A 16,624-nucleotide genomic window follows, 5' to 3' on the forward strand; every position below is an offset into this window, starting at 1 on the left:
AATTTGTTGCTGTTCTGATCTTGCAACCTCTACAAAGATTACAGCTTAAATCAGTTAAGATAAAAATAGTGGCAAGAATGTTCTTGTTTCTTGCCTCTTTAATAAATTTACTAAGACTGAATTGCCAATTTAGAATTCTAAAGAAAAATTACATGCATGATCTGGGTACAACTGAGTATGGAAAAACGTAACTATGTTCATGTCCATCACCAAAATGCTATTTATGATTAAATGTGGACTTTTTCTTGTGGTACTACGAACTGAACCCAAGCCTAGCATATGCTAGGTTAAGCACTCTAGCCATGAGCTGCACACCTCCCTTTGCCCCCGTTCTTATCATTTATTTTGAGACAGGCAGGGTCTCACTAAATTGCTGAGATTGGGCTGGAAATTGTGATTCCTGCCTTGGCAGATTACAGGTGAGCACCACCGTGCCTGACAAAGAATATGAACACTTGGACTGGAGGTGCAGCTTGGAGGTCAAGCATGACCTGCCCCTACCTCCCCCAAAATGGGTAGGATTTATGAGTCAGATGGAACCATGTCAATGCCAAGTTAGTGTTCCTAGCAATTTCTTGCTAAGGGTACTCTTTCATAAGATGACAAGCTATTTCAGACCTCACTTCTCTAATTATTATAGCAACATTTGTGTCATTTTTGTTTAAATAGCTGTAATTGCTAATGACAAGGGAAATATAACAGTCCACCAGTGAAAAGGCATCTTTTAACTGTGGAGGTCAAGAGTTAGCATCTATTTTTTGATCACTAAACCACAATTTATGAAGGCAAGTGACACTTCACTCTTCAAGAATCCTCAGAATACCAAAGCAAGTGTTTTAAGAGTCAGTTTAAATTAATCAGCTACTCGATATGGAACTTTCTAGGTAACAGTGGAAAACCCAATTCACTCAATTGTTTCTTTTTATTCACAAGTCAGTGAACTTCAATCATTAAGAGCCAAACTTTGTAGGGATGGGATTGTGGCTCAGTGGTAGAAAGCTTGCTTAGCATGTATGGGGCGCTGGGTTCAATCCTCAGCACCACATAAAATTAAAAGGTATTGTGTCCAACTACAACTAAAACACAGTATTAAAAAAAGAGCCAAACTTTGTGACTTGAAAGTAGCTTTATACTTTAGAGAAATAAACTTCTCTTACAGTTAATTATGCTTTCAATGTTTGTTATTTACCGAGGAATAAGCAAAAGAGAAGTTAAACTAGAAGCAGACAGTGTTTTGTTAAGATTAAAGCAAATGATATCTTCTATGCTCTTCATTTTAAATAAAGAAGGGCAGGTAGAATTGAGATTTTTATTTCAATTTCCTTGAAAATTTGCTATCACATGTAACATGCCCTGCAGTTTGAAGCAGTCTGCCAGGCTCTCACCATCTCCTTGTTCAGAACAGAGCTTCCTCAGAGGATGCTGGGGATGCAATCCAAGGCCTCATGAATGCTGGGCAAGTGCTCCACACTAAGCCATGTGCCTAGCCCCTGCCCAATACTGCTTTACAAAGTACTCTCTCTATCTGATGGTCCTCAGATATTTATTTAGGAACCACCACTTACAACAACTTAAGCTGGTATTCCAAAGGGAGTAGTTATTAAAATAAATAAAGGAAAAAGAAAAAAGAAACATACAACTAATACAATTTATCTTACTCTTCTTTTCTTTTTATTATTCAAAAGTCAAATATGTTATTTTTAAATCATCCATCCTCAATTTTGATTTAATGTACCGTCATTTCCCCAAGATATGAAATTTCAGAATCTCTTTGGAATACTAATTTCATGTCTCTAGGTTTAACAAAACTGTTTTAAGTTTTAAATTCCACTCTATTTCCCTGAAATCTCAAGACAGTTGCTGATGTAAATTTTAATATAAAATATTTAGTCACAAAATAGTATTGCTTTTGTATGCACATAGTTGTAAGATTACTTTGCTTTTGTCAATAAAAACTATACCATCTTTCATAAAACTCTAAACAAATTAAGAACTGTGATGTAAAACAAAAAGTACACATGGTAAAACAGGTACCAGCACAACGTTAGGTTATATTACATCAAAAAAAGGTTTAATGGTCCCAAATATATATATTCAACAACTAAGCATACACTCAGAGGAGGAAAAAAAGGTCAAAAATAAAATGAAATTAAAAAAAAATTATGACACAAATGACCACATCTAGAATTCCACTCAATCTTTAATCAAGTAGGGACAAATCCCCACTTTAGGGGGGGAAAAAAATCTGCAGTTTGAAGGGCAAAGGGAACAGATAAAAAAGAGGAAACTTTATATTTGCCCCTCCCCCACAGAGGTTTTCCAAACCTGTTGTAGCTTGACTAAAATGTTCAGAATGTATGATTTTAAAGGCAGGTCTCTTTATACAAAGAAACTGCTGGCATTCTTACTAGTGAAGAACGATGGCAGAAAGGCCCATTCTTCTGAGTTTCAAACATGGTCCAAGAAAGCATGTTCTGATTGTAGCAACTGACCAGTCAATCCAGAGTTCCACTTACAAAACCCCCGCCCTGTTGGCTTTTTGTTTCCATTTCCTTCCCTGAGAAAAGGGCAATGTGTGGTCCAAGCTGGAGAGCGCAAAGGCTTAAGTCTTTCCCCTAAAAGTGTGGTTACCCCTCCTCCTGCTCCATTGAATTGGCACTTGATGAGCAGAAGTCAAGTGTGCGAGGCTGAGCGTGTCAGTCATTCACAAGAGACCACTGCGCTGTGTTTCGGGCTTTGTAGGGGGGAGGGGTAGAGACCCAGTTTGTCAACAGGTACTGATCACAGGCAGTTGCCATTATTATGACTCAAATTTTGCTTTCTTTGACAATGGTAGGGTATCTTCCTTGTCTTCATCCTCTTCATCCTCTTCATCATCATCAGGATAATCTACCAGACCCACGAGGCCTCCCTGTTCAGAAACAAGGATTATTTGAAGAACAGAAAAGAAAACACTAATTTAAAAATACCTGTGTTTTAAGTTTGAAGAAAGTACAGATCCTACCTCAACATATTAACTATAGCTATTTCTGGTTGGTGTGATTGAAATTCATTATTTTTATATATTTCCTAAATTTCCCATAATAAACATGAGCTTTTTTCTTTATAAGAAAAATTTTTTAGGTTACCTAAATTAAAGCAAAAGAGTTAAGTAGTTTATTATCCTAGCATATCACCCAGGGAGAAAAACATCACTGAATTAAAAATGTCTTTCTGCTGGGCACAGTGGTGCATGCCTGTAATCCCAGCAGCTTGGGAGGCTGAAGCAGGAGGATCACAAATTCATAGCCAGCCTCAGTAAAAGCAAAGTGCTTAGACATGAGGCCCTGTCTCTAAATACAATACAAAATAGGGCTGCGGATGCAGGTCAGTGTCCCTGAGTTCAACCTCTGGTACCCGCCCCCCCAAAAAAAAGGCAGGGAAGGTCTCAAGACCTAATGTATCTCCCCTTCACCAGAAACCATCTATAGCTCACTTTATTTACATGGCCATGGAGAGTGTACACTACTCTGCCCATAGCCATGCCCTTTACTTCAGCAGGCCTTGGATTCACTTCTCTGTCCTTAGGGGTCTCCTACTCATTTGCAAGAAAAGAGACTGGGGAATGGGCACTGATTTAGATCAAAGATTCTAAACTGGAGTCTGTTAATGCCTAGTCTAATAATGAACATATTCTACAACTTGAAAGAAAAATAAAAGTTGTAAAAGTCATCTAGAAGAATTGGTTGGCTGGGTGTGATGGCACATGCCTATAATCTCAGCAGCTCAGAAAGCCAAGGCAAGTTCAAGGTCAGCCTCAGGAATTTAGCAAGGCCCTAAGCAACTTGGTAAGACCCTGTCTCAAATAAAAATATTTAGGGGATGGGGTTTTAGCTCAGCAGTAGAGTGCTCGCTTAGCATGTACGAAGCCTTAGGTTCGATCCTCAGCACAGCATAAAAATAAATTAAATAAAGGTATTGTGTCCAACTACACCTAAATAATAATAATAATAATAATAATAATAATAATAATAATAATAATAATAATTAAATAACAAAAAAGGCTGGGAATGTGGCTCAGTGGCTATGCATCCCTGGGTTCAACTCCTGGTAGCAAAACAAAACCAACCAACCAAAACAAAATAATTGGTTGTATTCTGTGATTATGGCTTTTCTACATTTTTGGTGTTAAAAATTTTGCTTTCTTATATGAAAAAAATTTTAAATGGACCATTATTGTATTATCTTTCCCCACCATCTTTACCTGGGTCTAACTTGGGAAAGTTGAACAAGTAAATGATGATTTAAAATTTGGAAGATTTTGAAAATGTATTGACAAACAAATCTGAACCTAGAGTTCTAACACGAAAAATACCAAAATAAGAATACATTCAGACTTTTGCATTAGTTCTAGGAAAATGTTCAAAAATCCTAATAGATAAAAAATTCAGCCAGGTACCAGGTGCATGTCTGTAATTCCAGTGGCTTGGGAGGTTGATAGCAGGATCACAAGTTCAAAGCCAACCTCAGCAATGGCGAGGTGCTTAGCAACTCAGTGGGACCCTGTCTCTAAATAAAGTACAAAATAGGGCTGGGGATATGGGTCAGTTCCTTAGTTCAACCCCCAGTCCCTCCCCTTCCCAAAAAAGTTCAGCTGCCAGGCATGGTGACATACATCAATAATCTCAGCCAGTTAGGAGGCTGAGAATTGCCAATAAAGATCAGCTTTGGCAATTTAATGAGACCACGCCTCCACAAAAAGATAAAAAGCAGTTGGAGGGTTAGGGTTAGCTGGGATACAGCTCAGGGGTGAAGCACCTCTGGGTTTGATCCGTAGTACTGTGTGCACATATAAAAATCCCAGGTGGTGGTAAGTCACAAGTGATAAATGGTTCTGGAAGAGGCAACCAAAGGGAGTCTCAAGAAGAATTGTGGATAAAAGCTTAAATCTAGGAAGGAAAAGGCAAAATGGAAGTCCAGGAGTCCAAAGGGTACCTTTGTGGTAATAGCTGCCGTCTGAGATGTATTCTTAGGGACAGATCCAGGAGAGCCTGGAGATCCTGGGGATCCGGGGGACCCTGGAGAACCAGGCAGATTTGTGGCAGATGACTGGCTGGTGAGGTTAGTCTTTGTTCCGCTGGACAAGGAAAGCTTGAAACTTGGGCTCTGCCGTCCAGAAAGATTCGTTTTCAGAAGCACCTCCTTTTCCTCACTTTCTTTTACTAAAAATGAGAATATGGTCAGGGTTGTCAGTCACACTAGTTCTGTTTTTATTTCCCCACAATAGGTGACAATAACACATAATTAACCAGCTCGTTTTTTGCTGAGAAGCAACTTTTAAGTTCAGATTAAAAATGACACTAACGTACTAAATATCATTATCCACTGGGTTTTTACAAAGGAGAAGGAATGAAAGCTTTTAGTATCACATTCATTATTCTCACCACTCCTGAAATAATGTCTCTCTCCCTTATTCACCGGATTCAAACTAAGAAAACTTAGTCTATACCTTCACAACAGTGCTAGGAATTCAGCTACACCCTCTAAAGCAACAGTCTTTAAAAACTGTCACCACATATTCAACATAAATACTCATTATTTGGTCAAGAAATAAAGAATAGACCTAGAGTGAGAAAGCCTTTATTTTTCCTTGCCCATTTGTTCAACATACATTTCTTCCTTTCCATGAATTTACTAATTGGATCCATGATATCATCATCATTTTTAGCTTTGTCAGATGGAGACACCACAGCTTCTCCATCTTCTATGTCATCTTCATCTGCGTTGAACCACATCTCCTCCTCATCCTCTAGTGTTCTGGCATCTCGCCGGTATCTATGATTCCTCAAAATGGAGCGCATGCTATGAGTAAAGAGAAAAAGTAAATATACTCACAGGATTTTTTTTTTTTTAAAGATGGTCTTCAAGTACTTCAAAATTAGATATAGCTATAATAGGTTAATGGAGATAAGCAAACACAGAAGAGTCTGATGCAAATCAGATATTACCAAACATATGATTAAAAAACGACCCACCCTATCCAATTTTAACAAATGGAATCAAATTTCACACTACCAAATCTGCACGGTTGCAAGCTGGGCACACGCCTTTAATCCCAGGGACCCCGGAAGGAGGAGGATCCTAAATTCAAGGCCAGACTCAGCAATTTAGCAAGACCCAGTCTCAAAATAAAGAGGACTGGAGACGTAGTTCAGTGAAAAAGTATCAATTCTCAGCACTAAAAAAGTTCAATTCTCAGCACTAAATAAATAAAAAAAAATTTTTTTTTAAAGAGAGAGACAGAGAGAATTTTTTAAATATTTATTTTTTAGTTTTCGGCAGACACAACATCTTTGTATGTGGTGCTGAGGATCGAACCCGGGCCGTACGCACGCCAGGCGAGCGCACTACCACTTGAGCCACATCCCCAGCCCAATAAATAAAATTTTAAAATAAAAAAGCACTGATGTAAATCAATTATTAAACATACTAACATTAGGAATTGATAGTAATAATTTACATGTTACAAAATATGTTATAAATTATAAATTAAAATCTAGGCATTAATAATAAGGTGGCCGGGATATGGCTCAGTGGTAAAGCGCTTGCCTCCCACATGTGAGGCACTGGGTTCAATTTTCAGTATCACAAGAAAGTAAATAAAATAAAGATACTGCATCCATGTATAACTAAAAAATATTTTTTAAAACATAATAATTAAGAGCCACACCACCAGTCGTTTTTAGTATTTTATTTAGAGACAGCGTGTCTCACTGAGCTTCTTAGTACCTCACTGTTGCTGAGGCTGGCTTTGAACTCATGATCCTCCTGCCTCAGCCTCCCGAGCTGCTGGGATTACAGGTGTGCACCAATGTGCCCAACACAAATGAGATATTCTGGTTTAATTTTGAACAACTGAGGCCTTCCTGCCACATTAGTATATGTTGGTGTTTTCGAATCACACTAGCAACTACCTACACCTTCAGTAAAATGAGATCAAATAAATAAGAGCCACTGTGACACAACTTATTCATGAATAAAGAGAAAATTCAAATATGTGTTGATTTACCTGTCGAGTTTAGGGTTGTCTTGCCTTTCTCTTTGTTGTTCAAATCTCAGTTTTAATCCTTTAAATGTCTGTACATAATCTACGTCTTCCAGTGCTTTCCAATAATTTTCAATTACATGAGCAGTTAATGATTTTATATCTTCCTACAGGAAAGAATTACAATAAAATATATCATAAAAAGTATCATTTTATCAAGATGAAACTTTACTGTAGTGATTTCATGAAATTTCCAAAATAGTTCAATTTCACAAATTATCACACAACCCTAGAGGTAATCAATGAAAATGGGAATAACATACTGGCTACTTCCATAGTCCCCAGTTCTTGGTATCCCTCAGAACTATCCATGGGTCTTTCTAAGCAGATGCCAGGGCCCACACTACTTCTGATGCTGTAAGTTGGAGCATATGTACTTTACTACTAATTTTTTGTGTTGGGGATATAAACTAGGGGACCTGGTGCATGCTAGGTGAGCACTCTACCACTGAGCTACACCACAAAAAATTTCTAGATGACTGGTGGTGAGGGTTGCATGATAACATGAATGTTCTTATTCTTAATGTCAACATATTATACATTTAGAAATAGGATGGCATATTTTATGTTACAAACATTTTACCACAATTCTAAGAACATAGCACAGATAATACTGCACAATGATGTTGAGCATCACTAGATTAAAAAATCAGGAAGAGTGTGTTATGATATTGTCCTTTAAATACACGTGAGAGTCAAGAAAAACATTTGAGTGCGTATTTGTGGTTTTATTTTCTTAAATGATCTTCATGACACTGCTATCAGTTTTCAACCATCCTATAAAGACTGCTAAGAGATCAGGTTAGATATTATTGATTTGAACTGAATCTCTCGTTGGCTTTTGATAATGGTTTTTCTTTTAAAAAATTATTTCCAAGTATAATAATTCCAAACCAAAATATTAGTAATGCATAGTCAATTATCTCATACAATTAAAACTAAAATTCTGATTAAAAAAAAAACAAAACCTACCACTCTAATAAATTCAAACATTTCTATTATGGCAGAATTCATCAGATTGTAGCGGGATCCATTGTTGAGAAAGGCTTTGACTACAGGTTCAAACAAAAAACTTTTCATTATGTAGCGGTTATAAAACTCATCTTTTAATCCAATAATCTTTCTCTTAAAACGAAGGGCACCTGAAACACAGAAGTATTATTGTTTAAGTCACATACCACTCTTCCACATTTTAGACTTACCGAAACAACACAATAAAACCCATTTAACAAATACCAGTAATTCTTCGTGCACACTGATATGTTAGCACTTCCAGAAACGTGAACCTAAAGATAAGGATTTTTTAAAGGTGTTATCAGAAAACATATTCTAAAAGTAGTGTATGTCATCATAGAACACAAGTCTTAGAAAGCCAGAAAAATTCTGGAAATAAACCTGTTACTAATGACCAAAATGTAATGTATGTCTGAAATAATAGCTAAGACAAATGATTTAATCTACCGTAACAGTTAAAATGAAAAAAATTCTCAAGAGTATATATAAAATTTTAAGACAACAGAAAAACAATTGTTTTATTAGGGCAATCCACTGTATGATAATTTGATCTTCAATAACTTTGGACACTCTTTTTTTATTATTTTGCATCAAGTTCATGGATTTACATTGATTTAGTTGTGGATGTGGTCGCAGAATGGCTATAAACCCACAAAAATCTGCATGACCCAGAATTTGCCTTCCATAGTTTAGAAATAAATTTAGAGGATGTAGTTTAAAATGTGGTCCTCTAGGCTTATTGCGAGTATGCTTTTTAACTTTTTTTTTCCTAGTTTTCCTTTTTACAATTAATTAGGCTTTAACTTACAGATGAAAAGGTATATTTACATCTTGAGGTATGGGGAGTTACTTAAGTCGCCATTCGTCAAGATCCAAATATACTCAGACAGCTAGACTTCAACAAAGCCCTCTTTACCTATGTGGAATTATCAGTAAGTTAATGCCCCAGTTATTGTAAACAGTTCAAAAAAGCATACTCACTTCATGCAGTCACATCGTCTTCGGTTGGCAAGATTAAATATTGTGTTTGTATTTTGGTTTCTTTGGAGATCATGGAAGTGGCTCGTTAAATTGCCAATTTGTTATTAATCAAGTCCTTCATGAGCAGGTAGCCAGGCAACCATGCTGACACGGTTTCTGGGTGGGAAGGCAGAGGAGTAAAGCAGCTCAATTTTTCTTCAGTTGGCAGAAAAGAGGTCCACAAGTGAATGCCCAATTAGGTACAGTTGATTATAAACTGCCTTAACAATTCAACTTAAGAGTGTATCTTTCTAAAGAAACACTCTGGGCAGGGAGTTTCAAATAGTTATATAGAATAACTGCATTGTATTTTTTAAACTACTAAATATTTTTTAAAACATAAGCATGGTGAAAACATTTTTAAACAATAAGAGGCATCTTTCTGGGTGATAAGTCAAACTTAACAAGGGTTTATTTTCCAAAATAGGAATTTCATTTTTTTTCTTTTTCTAAATGTTAACTGACAAAGGGAACTTAGTGAGGCAGTTCCACTTTTGATAAAATGAAAATCAATACTTAGAGCCTGCTAATTGGCCAAATTTTAAGCTTTTAGTATTGAAGGCAAGAGCTATTGTTATCCTAAGTATTGGTACTCCAACTTCACAGGCTTTGTGGAGACTTGTGTCCTACCAAAACACACACTCACTGACTCCGCTGGTCTGCATGCAGCTCCTAAGTGGGTGAAAAGAAACTCTTCCCTTCCTGGAATTCACTAGGACCAGGGCATGCGGACACTCCTCAAAAAGCACTTCTACCCAGACACTGTGGATGTGAATAAGGAGGGTCTGATGGTCTTTTGTTTTGGTCCTTATTTCCATTTGCCCTCACTTAGTAACTGTCCACTCAAACCAATCCCCCCAAAGGAAACCTATATTAAAAAAATATGCAACCATTATTCTATGCTATTGAACAAAGTTTCTTTTAGAACTTTATCAGTGAAAAAAAAAAAAAAAAGACAGTGTTGCATGCCTGTAATCCCAGTGATTCAGGATGCTGAGGCAGGAGTATCGCAAGTTCAAGGTCAACTCGGGCAAGACTGTGTCTCAAAATGAAAATTAAAAAGGGTTGAGGATATAGCTTAGTAGTAGAGCACCCCTGGGTTCAATTCCTAGTATGGCCTCTAAAATAAATAAATGAAAAAAGAAAGAATTTTGAGCGAGTTTTATAAAGTCAAGTCACTAAAAGAAGATAGTTTTTGGAGTAGGCCAAGTCAGCATAACTGTAGATTGTACTCAATCTGCTCAATTTTGATCATCTCTTTTAAAATAATTATCTTTATCTTACACAAGGTGAGATTTCATGTTTGAGACTCCCTACCTCATACGTAACTACAACAATAAGCTTTTAAAAATTTTATTCCTTGTACAGGTTTTCATATTTTAAACAGAAAGAAACAACAAAAAGGCCAGACAACATAAAGTATGAGCTCAGGACTACAATGTAAGATCAAAGAGCCTTGAAAAGCCCAAGGAAATAGACCAATGGAGACAGTATCTAGCCTGAGTTTAGAAAGAACTGCTGGTCTCTATATATACTTGCTTAGTTGATTTAAATATGATATACTAATTGAGAGGCAACAGATATGAAATATTCCTGAAGTCCCTAAACTGTGAACATTAAACTGCTTATTATGTATTGTACTTAGATGTGTAAACTTAAGTATTCGTAAAATTCTTTATTAAACAAATATTGTACCTAATGTTTATTTCAATGTACATTTTTCTCAGAAGCAATTATTTTACATTTCCCCAAATTTATAATTCAGTTCTTAGAAATCTTTGGTAAAAAATACCATAAACCAGTCCTTTCAAAGGGCTGTTCCTAAGGACTGGTGTCTTCTTTAAGAGGATAATCATATATTCAACCCTGGGAAGAGAGGTCCACTGAGAAGTCATTTGAGAAAAGTTAGGCTTAAGGATGATCTGACCTGACTCAGTTTATCAAATATCAACAGAAACAGAACATGAGATTTTGTCTCAGTTTCCAACAATATAAACTTTCATTTACTTGTAAATGATCCTCTCCACAGTTCAACAGATTACAACAATGCAAGCAAAATAACAAGATGGCCTTTTTCTTCAGATGCATGTGCTGCCACTCTCCCGGGGACTTGCATGTCCTGCCTATGGCAACAATACAACACACTTTCCCACATTTAACATCTTAACTGTATATTCAACCAAGAATGTCACACACCCTTGGCCAAGAGAAACGCAAAGTCACCTCCTTTGTGGAATTCTGCTCTATTTCACTAATGAAAATAAGTTTGCACTTATTTTCAGTTATTATCGAGGTGCTCCCAAGGTACCTCAATCTAGTACTTATTAAGTGGTATTTTGATTTTCACAGGACTTTCTCCTAATGAACTGATTATACTGACAGCTTAGTCTTCATTTTCTTAGTGCCAGGTATATATAGAGTATTTAATCAAATCTAAGATGCCACTGATTGCAAAAAACTATTTTTTCCCCCTAAAGCTAAGGAAACAAAAGAACTACCAATTATAGTCGCTATACCATTAATTTTTAAGACTCACCTTGATTTCAGAGACAACTGTGTAAAAATAAACATCTTAGGATCAATTAAATATAGCCATAGGTGTTTAATATATTTGTTGAAATACCACTACTTAAACTTACACACTTATTCAGTTTTTCCATTCTGCCTATCTGTTCAAACTCCCTTTCCCACACCAAATAAAACCCTCTATCGTTGACACAAAGAACTATTCAGAGTTATTAACTCCCTCTAACCTGGTGCTCTCACTTTTTCTTCACAAATCTATTAGGAAAATAAGTCTGATTCCATATGTGCTGAGCTCATAGATACAAGCAGTAGTAAGGCAGAACAGAAATAATGACTTTATTTTTGCTGTCCTTAGAAAGTCTAAATTAAGCCAGAGCAGTGGCACACGCCTGTAATCCCATCGGTTTGTGAGATGAGGCAGGAGGACTACAAGTTCAAAGTCAGCTTCAGCAAATTAGCAAGGCCCCAAGCAACTCAGTGAGACCCTGTCTCTACATAAAATATCAAAAGGGGCTGGGGTTGTGGCTCAGTGGTTAAGCATCCCTAGGTTTAATACCTATTACAAAAAAAGGAAGGAAGGAAAGAAGACTAAGTTAATGCCACAGATGCTACTCATTGCTTTAGGCTGAAAAAGACCACTGAAGTAACATTAAAGATGTGATCCTGGATATTTTACCAGAAAGTAATTGAACCAAATATTCACAACTTGGACAAAGAAAATATGCTCTGACCACATGTATTTTCAGTACATGTAGAGAGTAATGTAAAAAATTTAAGTCAATAAATGATAACTGTCACCTTGATAGAATTTTTAAAGACATTTTTCAATGATATCTTAAATATACAAAACACTCCAACTTACCTTTAAAAACTAAAAAGGCAAAAGTTAGTTACCAGCAGATATCTCTTACTGAGCTTCCAGGCTCCCTCTAAACTTTGTCTGCCCACTTCTTTTTAGCTTCGAAGGTGCTAGGCAAGCACTCTACTACTAAGCCACACCCCCAGCACCTGGTGTGCCCACTTCTATAAGGACAGTTTAAATATGGAAGCTCATTACCTAATAAATATGGCTACTAAATGATAAGAACATTCTGGATCAAACTGTTTCCAATTAAGAAATGGTTTATTGCAACAAACTAGGGTCAAGTTACATATAACTAAGAATAATATTGTTAAAAGACTATCTGTTGTCTTGGATAGGTGTGTGAGAGCTCTGTGTGAGAGCCCTTAGCTCAATCTCCAGCAAGGATGGGGAAAGACTATCTGTTGTTGCTCTCAAAGCGTATGCAAACTTTTTTCATACAGGTCACATGGTACATTATCTCTAGCATTGTGGGCCACGTATGGCCTCTGTGGCAAATTTATTTTTGTTTTTTTAAACCACTCTTCAGAAATATCAAAACCATTTTTCAGTTTTCAGGTTGTACAAAAACAGGCCATGGGCTAGATTTGCCCAAAAGTTGAGGTAAAATGATCAAAGGGACTGTTTTAATAACAAAATGGTATAATTTTACTATAATTTGTACATATACTCTAATCCCTTTGCCATATATGTACAATATGGCAAAACTATATATAATCAGCATACAGAGACAGTGCAGAGCTTAGGTCCCCTGACCTATAGTCACCAAACTTTTCTTTTTAGGTAGTAAGATCCAAAGATAGCAACAACACAATAATATTCAAAGATAGTAAGTACGTCTATGAGAAGCAACACTTACATAATGCCAGGAAAGCATGTTTGGAGGCCATAAGCACTAGCACTCTGCGAAGGATGTCTTTGTTGATAATGTAGTTCTTTATGTGATAGGTATGGTGTTCCACACAGAATGTTAACAATTCCAATACAAGTGCCAACAACTGTGCAGTTTGAAAATCATCTGAAATAAACAAAATACAATTTTACTTATACACACAATCTCACGCCCCAAAGATGTACACATAGCACAGGAGGTTCTGCTAGATACCATCTCATCTTTGGTGTAATCATTTTATCTTGCTCCCAAGATTTCAGTGTGCTTTGTGTTTACTTTAGTACACACAATGAGTCCACACTGAAAGGTAATTATTGGCTTATCTTTATTACTCGCCAAGCAGGAAGCCTCTGAGAACATTTTACTCACTGTTTTCATTCCTCCCGCTTAGTCCCCATAGATATTAGCAAAGTGCCTTCAATATAGGGTTTTAATAAATGCTGGATGAATTGAGAATATGTGTTTGGAAAGAGGTCCAAGCTTTATCCAATATGAATAAAATAGGAAAAAAATATTCCCATTTCAAATTTACATGTATTTTTCTCTTAAGTTGTGTGTGTGTGTGTGTGTGTGTGTGTGTGTGTGTTTTCCCCTAAAGGAAAGAGGGGGCTTTTTTTCTTAGATGTTGATGGACCTTTATTTTATTCATTTTTTTTATAGGTGGTGCTGAGAATCAAACCCAGTGCCTCACACATGCTAGGCAAGCACTCTACCGCTGAGCCACAAGCCCAGCCCTCTTGTGTTTTAAAATAAATATAACACTCTGAATTCGATGAAAAAAGTGTTGTTTTCAGAGCTTCAATAAGGAATTTCCCAGTGAAGACCCTAAAACTACTTTTAAATGTGGCATTTTTAAAAATACACACATAAGCTAAAGCCCTGAGAAATAAAATGTAAAACTAAAAAGTCATATTGAGCAGAAACATAGCTCTTTCTAGACACCTGGAGTACAAATAACAAACTGTTCATAGCTACTGCCTTCTTTATATTTCACCTGTGCTTATACAAACTAAATACAAACATCACTGAAAAAAAATTTATTTTAAAACCTTCTCTCTTTTTTTGTATACTTCTGTTATCTTTTTATTAACAGGATTTTAAAAAACAAATTTCTTAAATAACTCTTGAAAATATATTAGACCTCTATGTTACCCTAATGTTTGAACTTTTAAAGACTATTACTGTTCTTTTGAGGTATGCCAGCTGCCCATGCCTTCATTCCTCTCCCACTACCTCAAAATAAAGACTATTACTTAACACCAACTTTGAGTCTCAGAATTCAAGAAGAGAGGGGCTGGGGATGTGGCTCAAGCGGTAGCGCGCTCGCCTGGCATGTGTGCGGCCCGGGTTCGATCCTCAGCACCACATACCAACAAAGATGTTGTGTCCGCCGAGAACTCAAAAATAAATATTAAAAATTCTCTCTCTCTCCTCTCTCACTCTCTCTTAAAAAAAAAAAAAAAAAGAATTCAAGAAGAGAGAACTTAACTACCAACCTGTATTATCTTACCTTTACTAGGCTTGTCTTCTGTTGTATTTGCTAGTAAGGGAGCAGTGAGAACATGCATACAGTGCTTGTAGAAGAAACCAAGAAATTCAGTCTTTTCTGTTTTCTAAGGAATCAAAAACACTTTCATGAACTTTAACTGCACTGGTTCCCAGCAGCAATAAACAACATGCTAGCTATGAAAGAGGAAAAATGCCCATGGCTTACATTGGCAGTGGCTAGCATGTTCTCTGGGTCAACTAAAGTTCGAAGCAGGCCCATAAGTTGGACTGCTCCTCCAAGTTCAGGATCTGTATCACAAATCATATGTTCTATAATGAGGTTGATGAGCAAAATATCCTGGTGAGAAAAATACACATAAGGATCACTCATTAAACAGAGAATGGGAAAAGCACATATTAAGACACTATAGCATCAGTGAGTTCAAGCTATCATGCTAATACAAACAAAATGCAGTAACTGCCTCACTTCTTTACTAGGACATACTGCAGTGCTCCAAAGTGTGGAACAAAGACAAAGTTTCAGTTTGGTGTCAGTAGATCTGTATGCCTCTCTGATAAAATGCAGCAAACTCATGGGCTTTACATTAACTTTACTAATGAAAATACTTATTTACTACATTTATTTTAATACAGAGTCATTCTATTTTTGATAAATGATATATTTCTTCTCCATTTATGGAAATTTTAAAAAAGTTTCCCTTTAAAACACATTTAGGAAAATAGGTGGCACCTGAATACTTGAAATTGAGGGAAATGCAATTATAGCATTACAGTGCACAAAACAACAAATGTATTATTCAGATTCCAAATGTCAAAGAAAATAGACTGCTGCCTTTCCTGAGGCCCAATTATGACTGGTATTCCTGGCTATAGAGTAAATAAAATTGAGAGGGATTCAGTGAGAGAATTCCCTACTTCTGCCTATATATGTAATTGTAGAGTGAACAAGGACGGAGAAAATGTTGACAAAATATGGAAATGGTGATCAAGAGTGAAAATCAAAAAGGCCCAGGTCTGTAATCCCAGCTATGTGGGGAGCTGATGCAGAGGACAGTAAGGTTTGAGGCTAGCCTGAACAACTTAGTGATACCCTGTCTCAAATAAAGAGCAGAGGGCATAAATAAGTGATAAAGCACTCCTGGTTTCAATCCAGAGTCCTGAAGAAGAAAAAAGAAAAAAGAAAACGGGAGTGAAGTACTAAAATGTGATTCATCTGGTAGGTTACATGGTCAACAAGAACAGCCCCATTTTCAGTTATACAGACATATTTGTTCTCAGGACTATTTCATAAAGGAAAAATGAGACTTAAATTCAATAGTTCAAACTGGTATTTTTCTGTAACTACCCTGGTACAATTTAAAAATAAACCTTAAATATAGATGTTACTAGCCATTTCACTTCATTTTGACATCACATCACATTAAGTAGAATCTTTCCAAACAGTAACAAGGGCTATCTTCTTAAATTATAAGAAACACAACAGGGTAGAATTGTGCAGAGATTTATTTTCTAAGGGGATGTCGTCTTCCTCCCTCCCTCAAGAACTAGAGGGCAGACCAGCTTAGTTTATTCTTTTTTTCTGGTCCTGGGGACTGAACCCAAGGTGCTTTACCACTGAGCTACATCCCCAGTCCTTTTATTTTTTAGTTATAGGTGTGCACAATATCTTTATTTTACTTTATGCTGAGGATTGAACCCAGTGCCTCATACATGCTAG

The 16,624-nt window shown here is 36.5% G+C and overlaps 1 protein-coding gene across 3 annotated transcripts in view; it reads right to left on the reverse strand.

Moving 5' to 3' along the window:
* Nucleotides 1-2,182: 2,182 nt before the first annotated feature.
* PPP4R3A (protein phosphatase 4 regulatory subunit 3A) overlaps nt 2,183-16,624 on the reverse strand; it is a 45,125-nt gene continuing 30,683 nt past the window's right edge. For all 3 annotated transcript variants that reach the window (XM_081289357.1, XM_081289356.1, XM_081289358.1), the window contains 8 exons: nt 15,113-15,244; nt 14,909-15,011; nt 13,366-13,524; nt 8,057-8,226; nt 7,049-7,191; nt 5,651-5,841; nt 4,975-5,201; nt 2,183-2,911 (listed from right to left, as the gene is read on the reverse strand). In XM_081289357.1, the coding sequence (XP_081145483.1) occupies nt 2,801-2,911; nt 4,975-5,201; nt 5,651-5,841; nt 7,049-7,191; nt 8,057-8,226; nt 13,366-13,524; nt 14,909-15,011; nt 15,113-15,244 (1,236 nt within the window). In that variant the 3' untranslated portion in view covers nt 2,183-2,800. The remainder of the gene's footprint in view (nt 2,912-4,974; nt 5,202-5,650; nt 5,842-7,048; nt 7,192-8,056; nt 8,227-13,365; nt 13,525-14,908; nt 15,012-15,112; nt 15,245-16,624) is intronic.

Source organism: Spermophilus citellus, assembly GCF_964194105.1.
Source record: "Spermophilus citellus genome assembly, chromosome: 4".
NCBI lineage: Eukaryota > Metazoa > Chordata > Mammalia > Rodentia > Sciuridae > Spermophilus > Spermophilus citellus.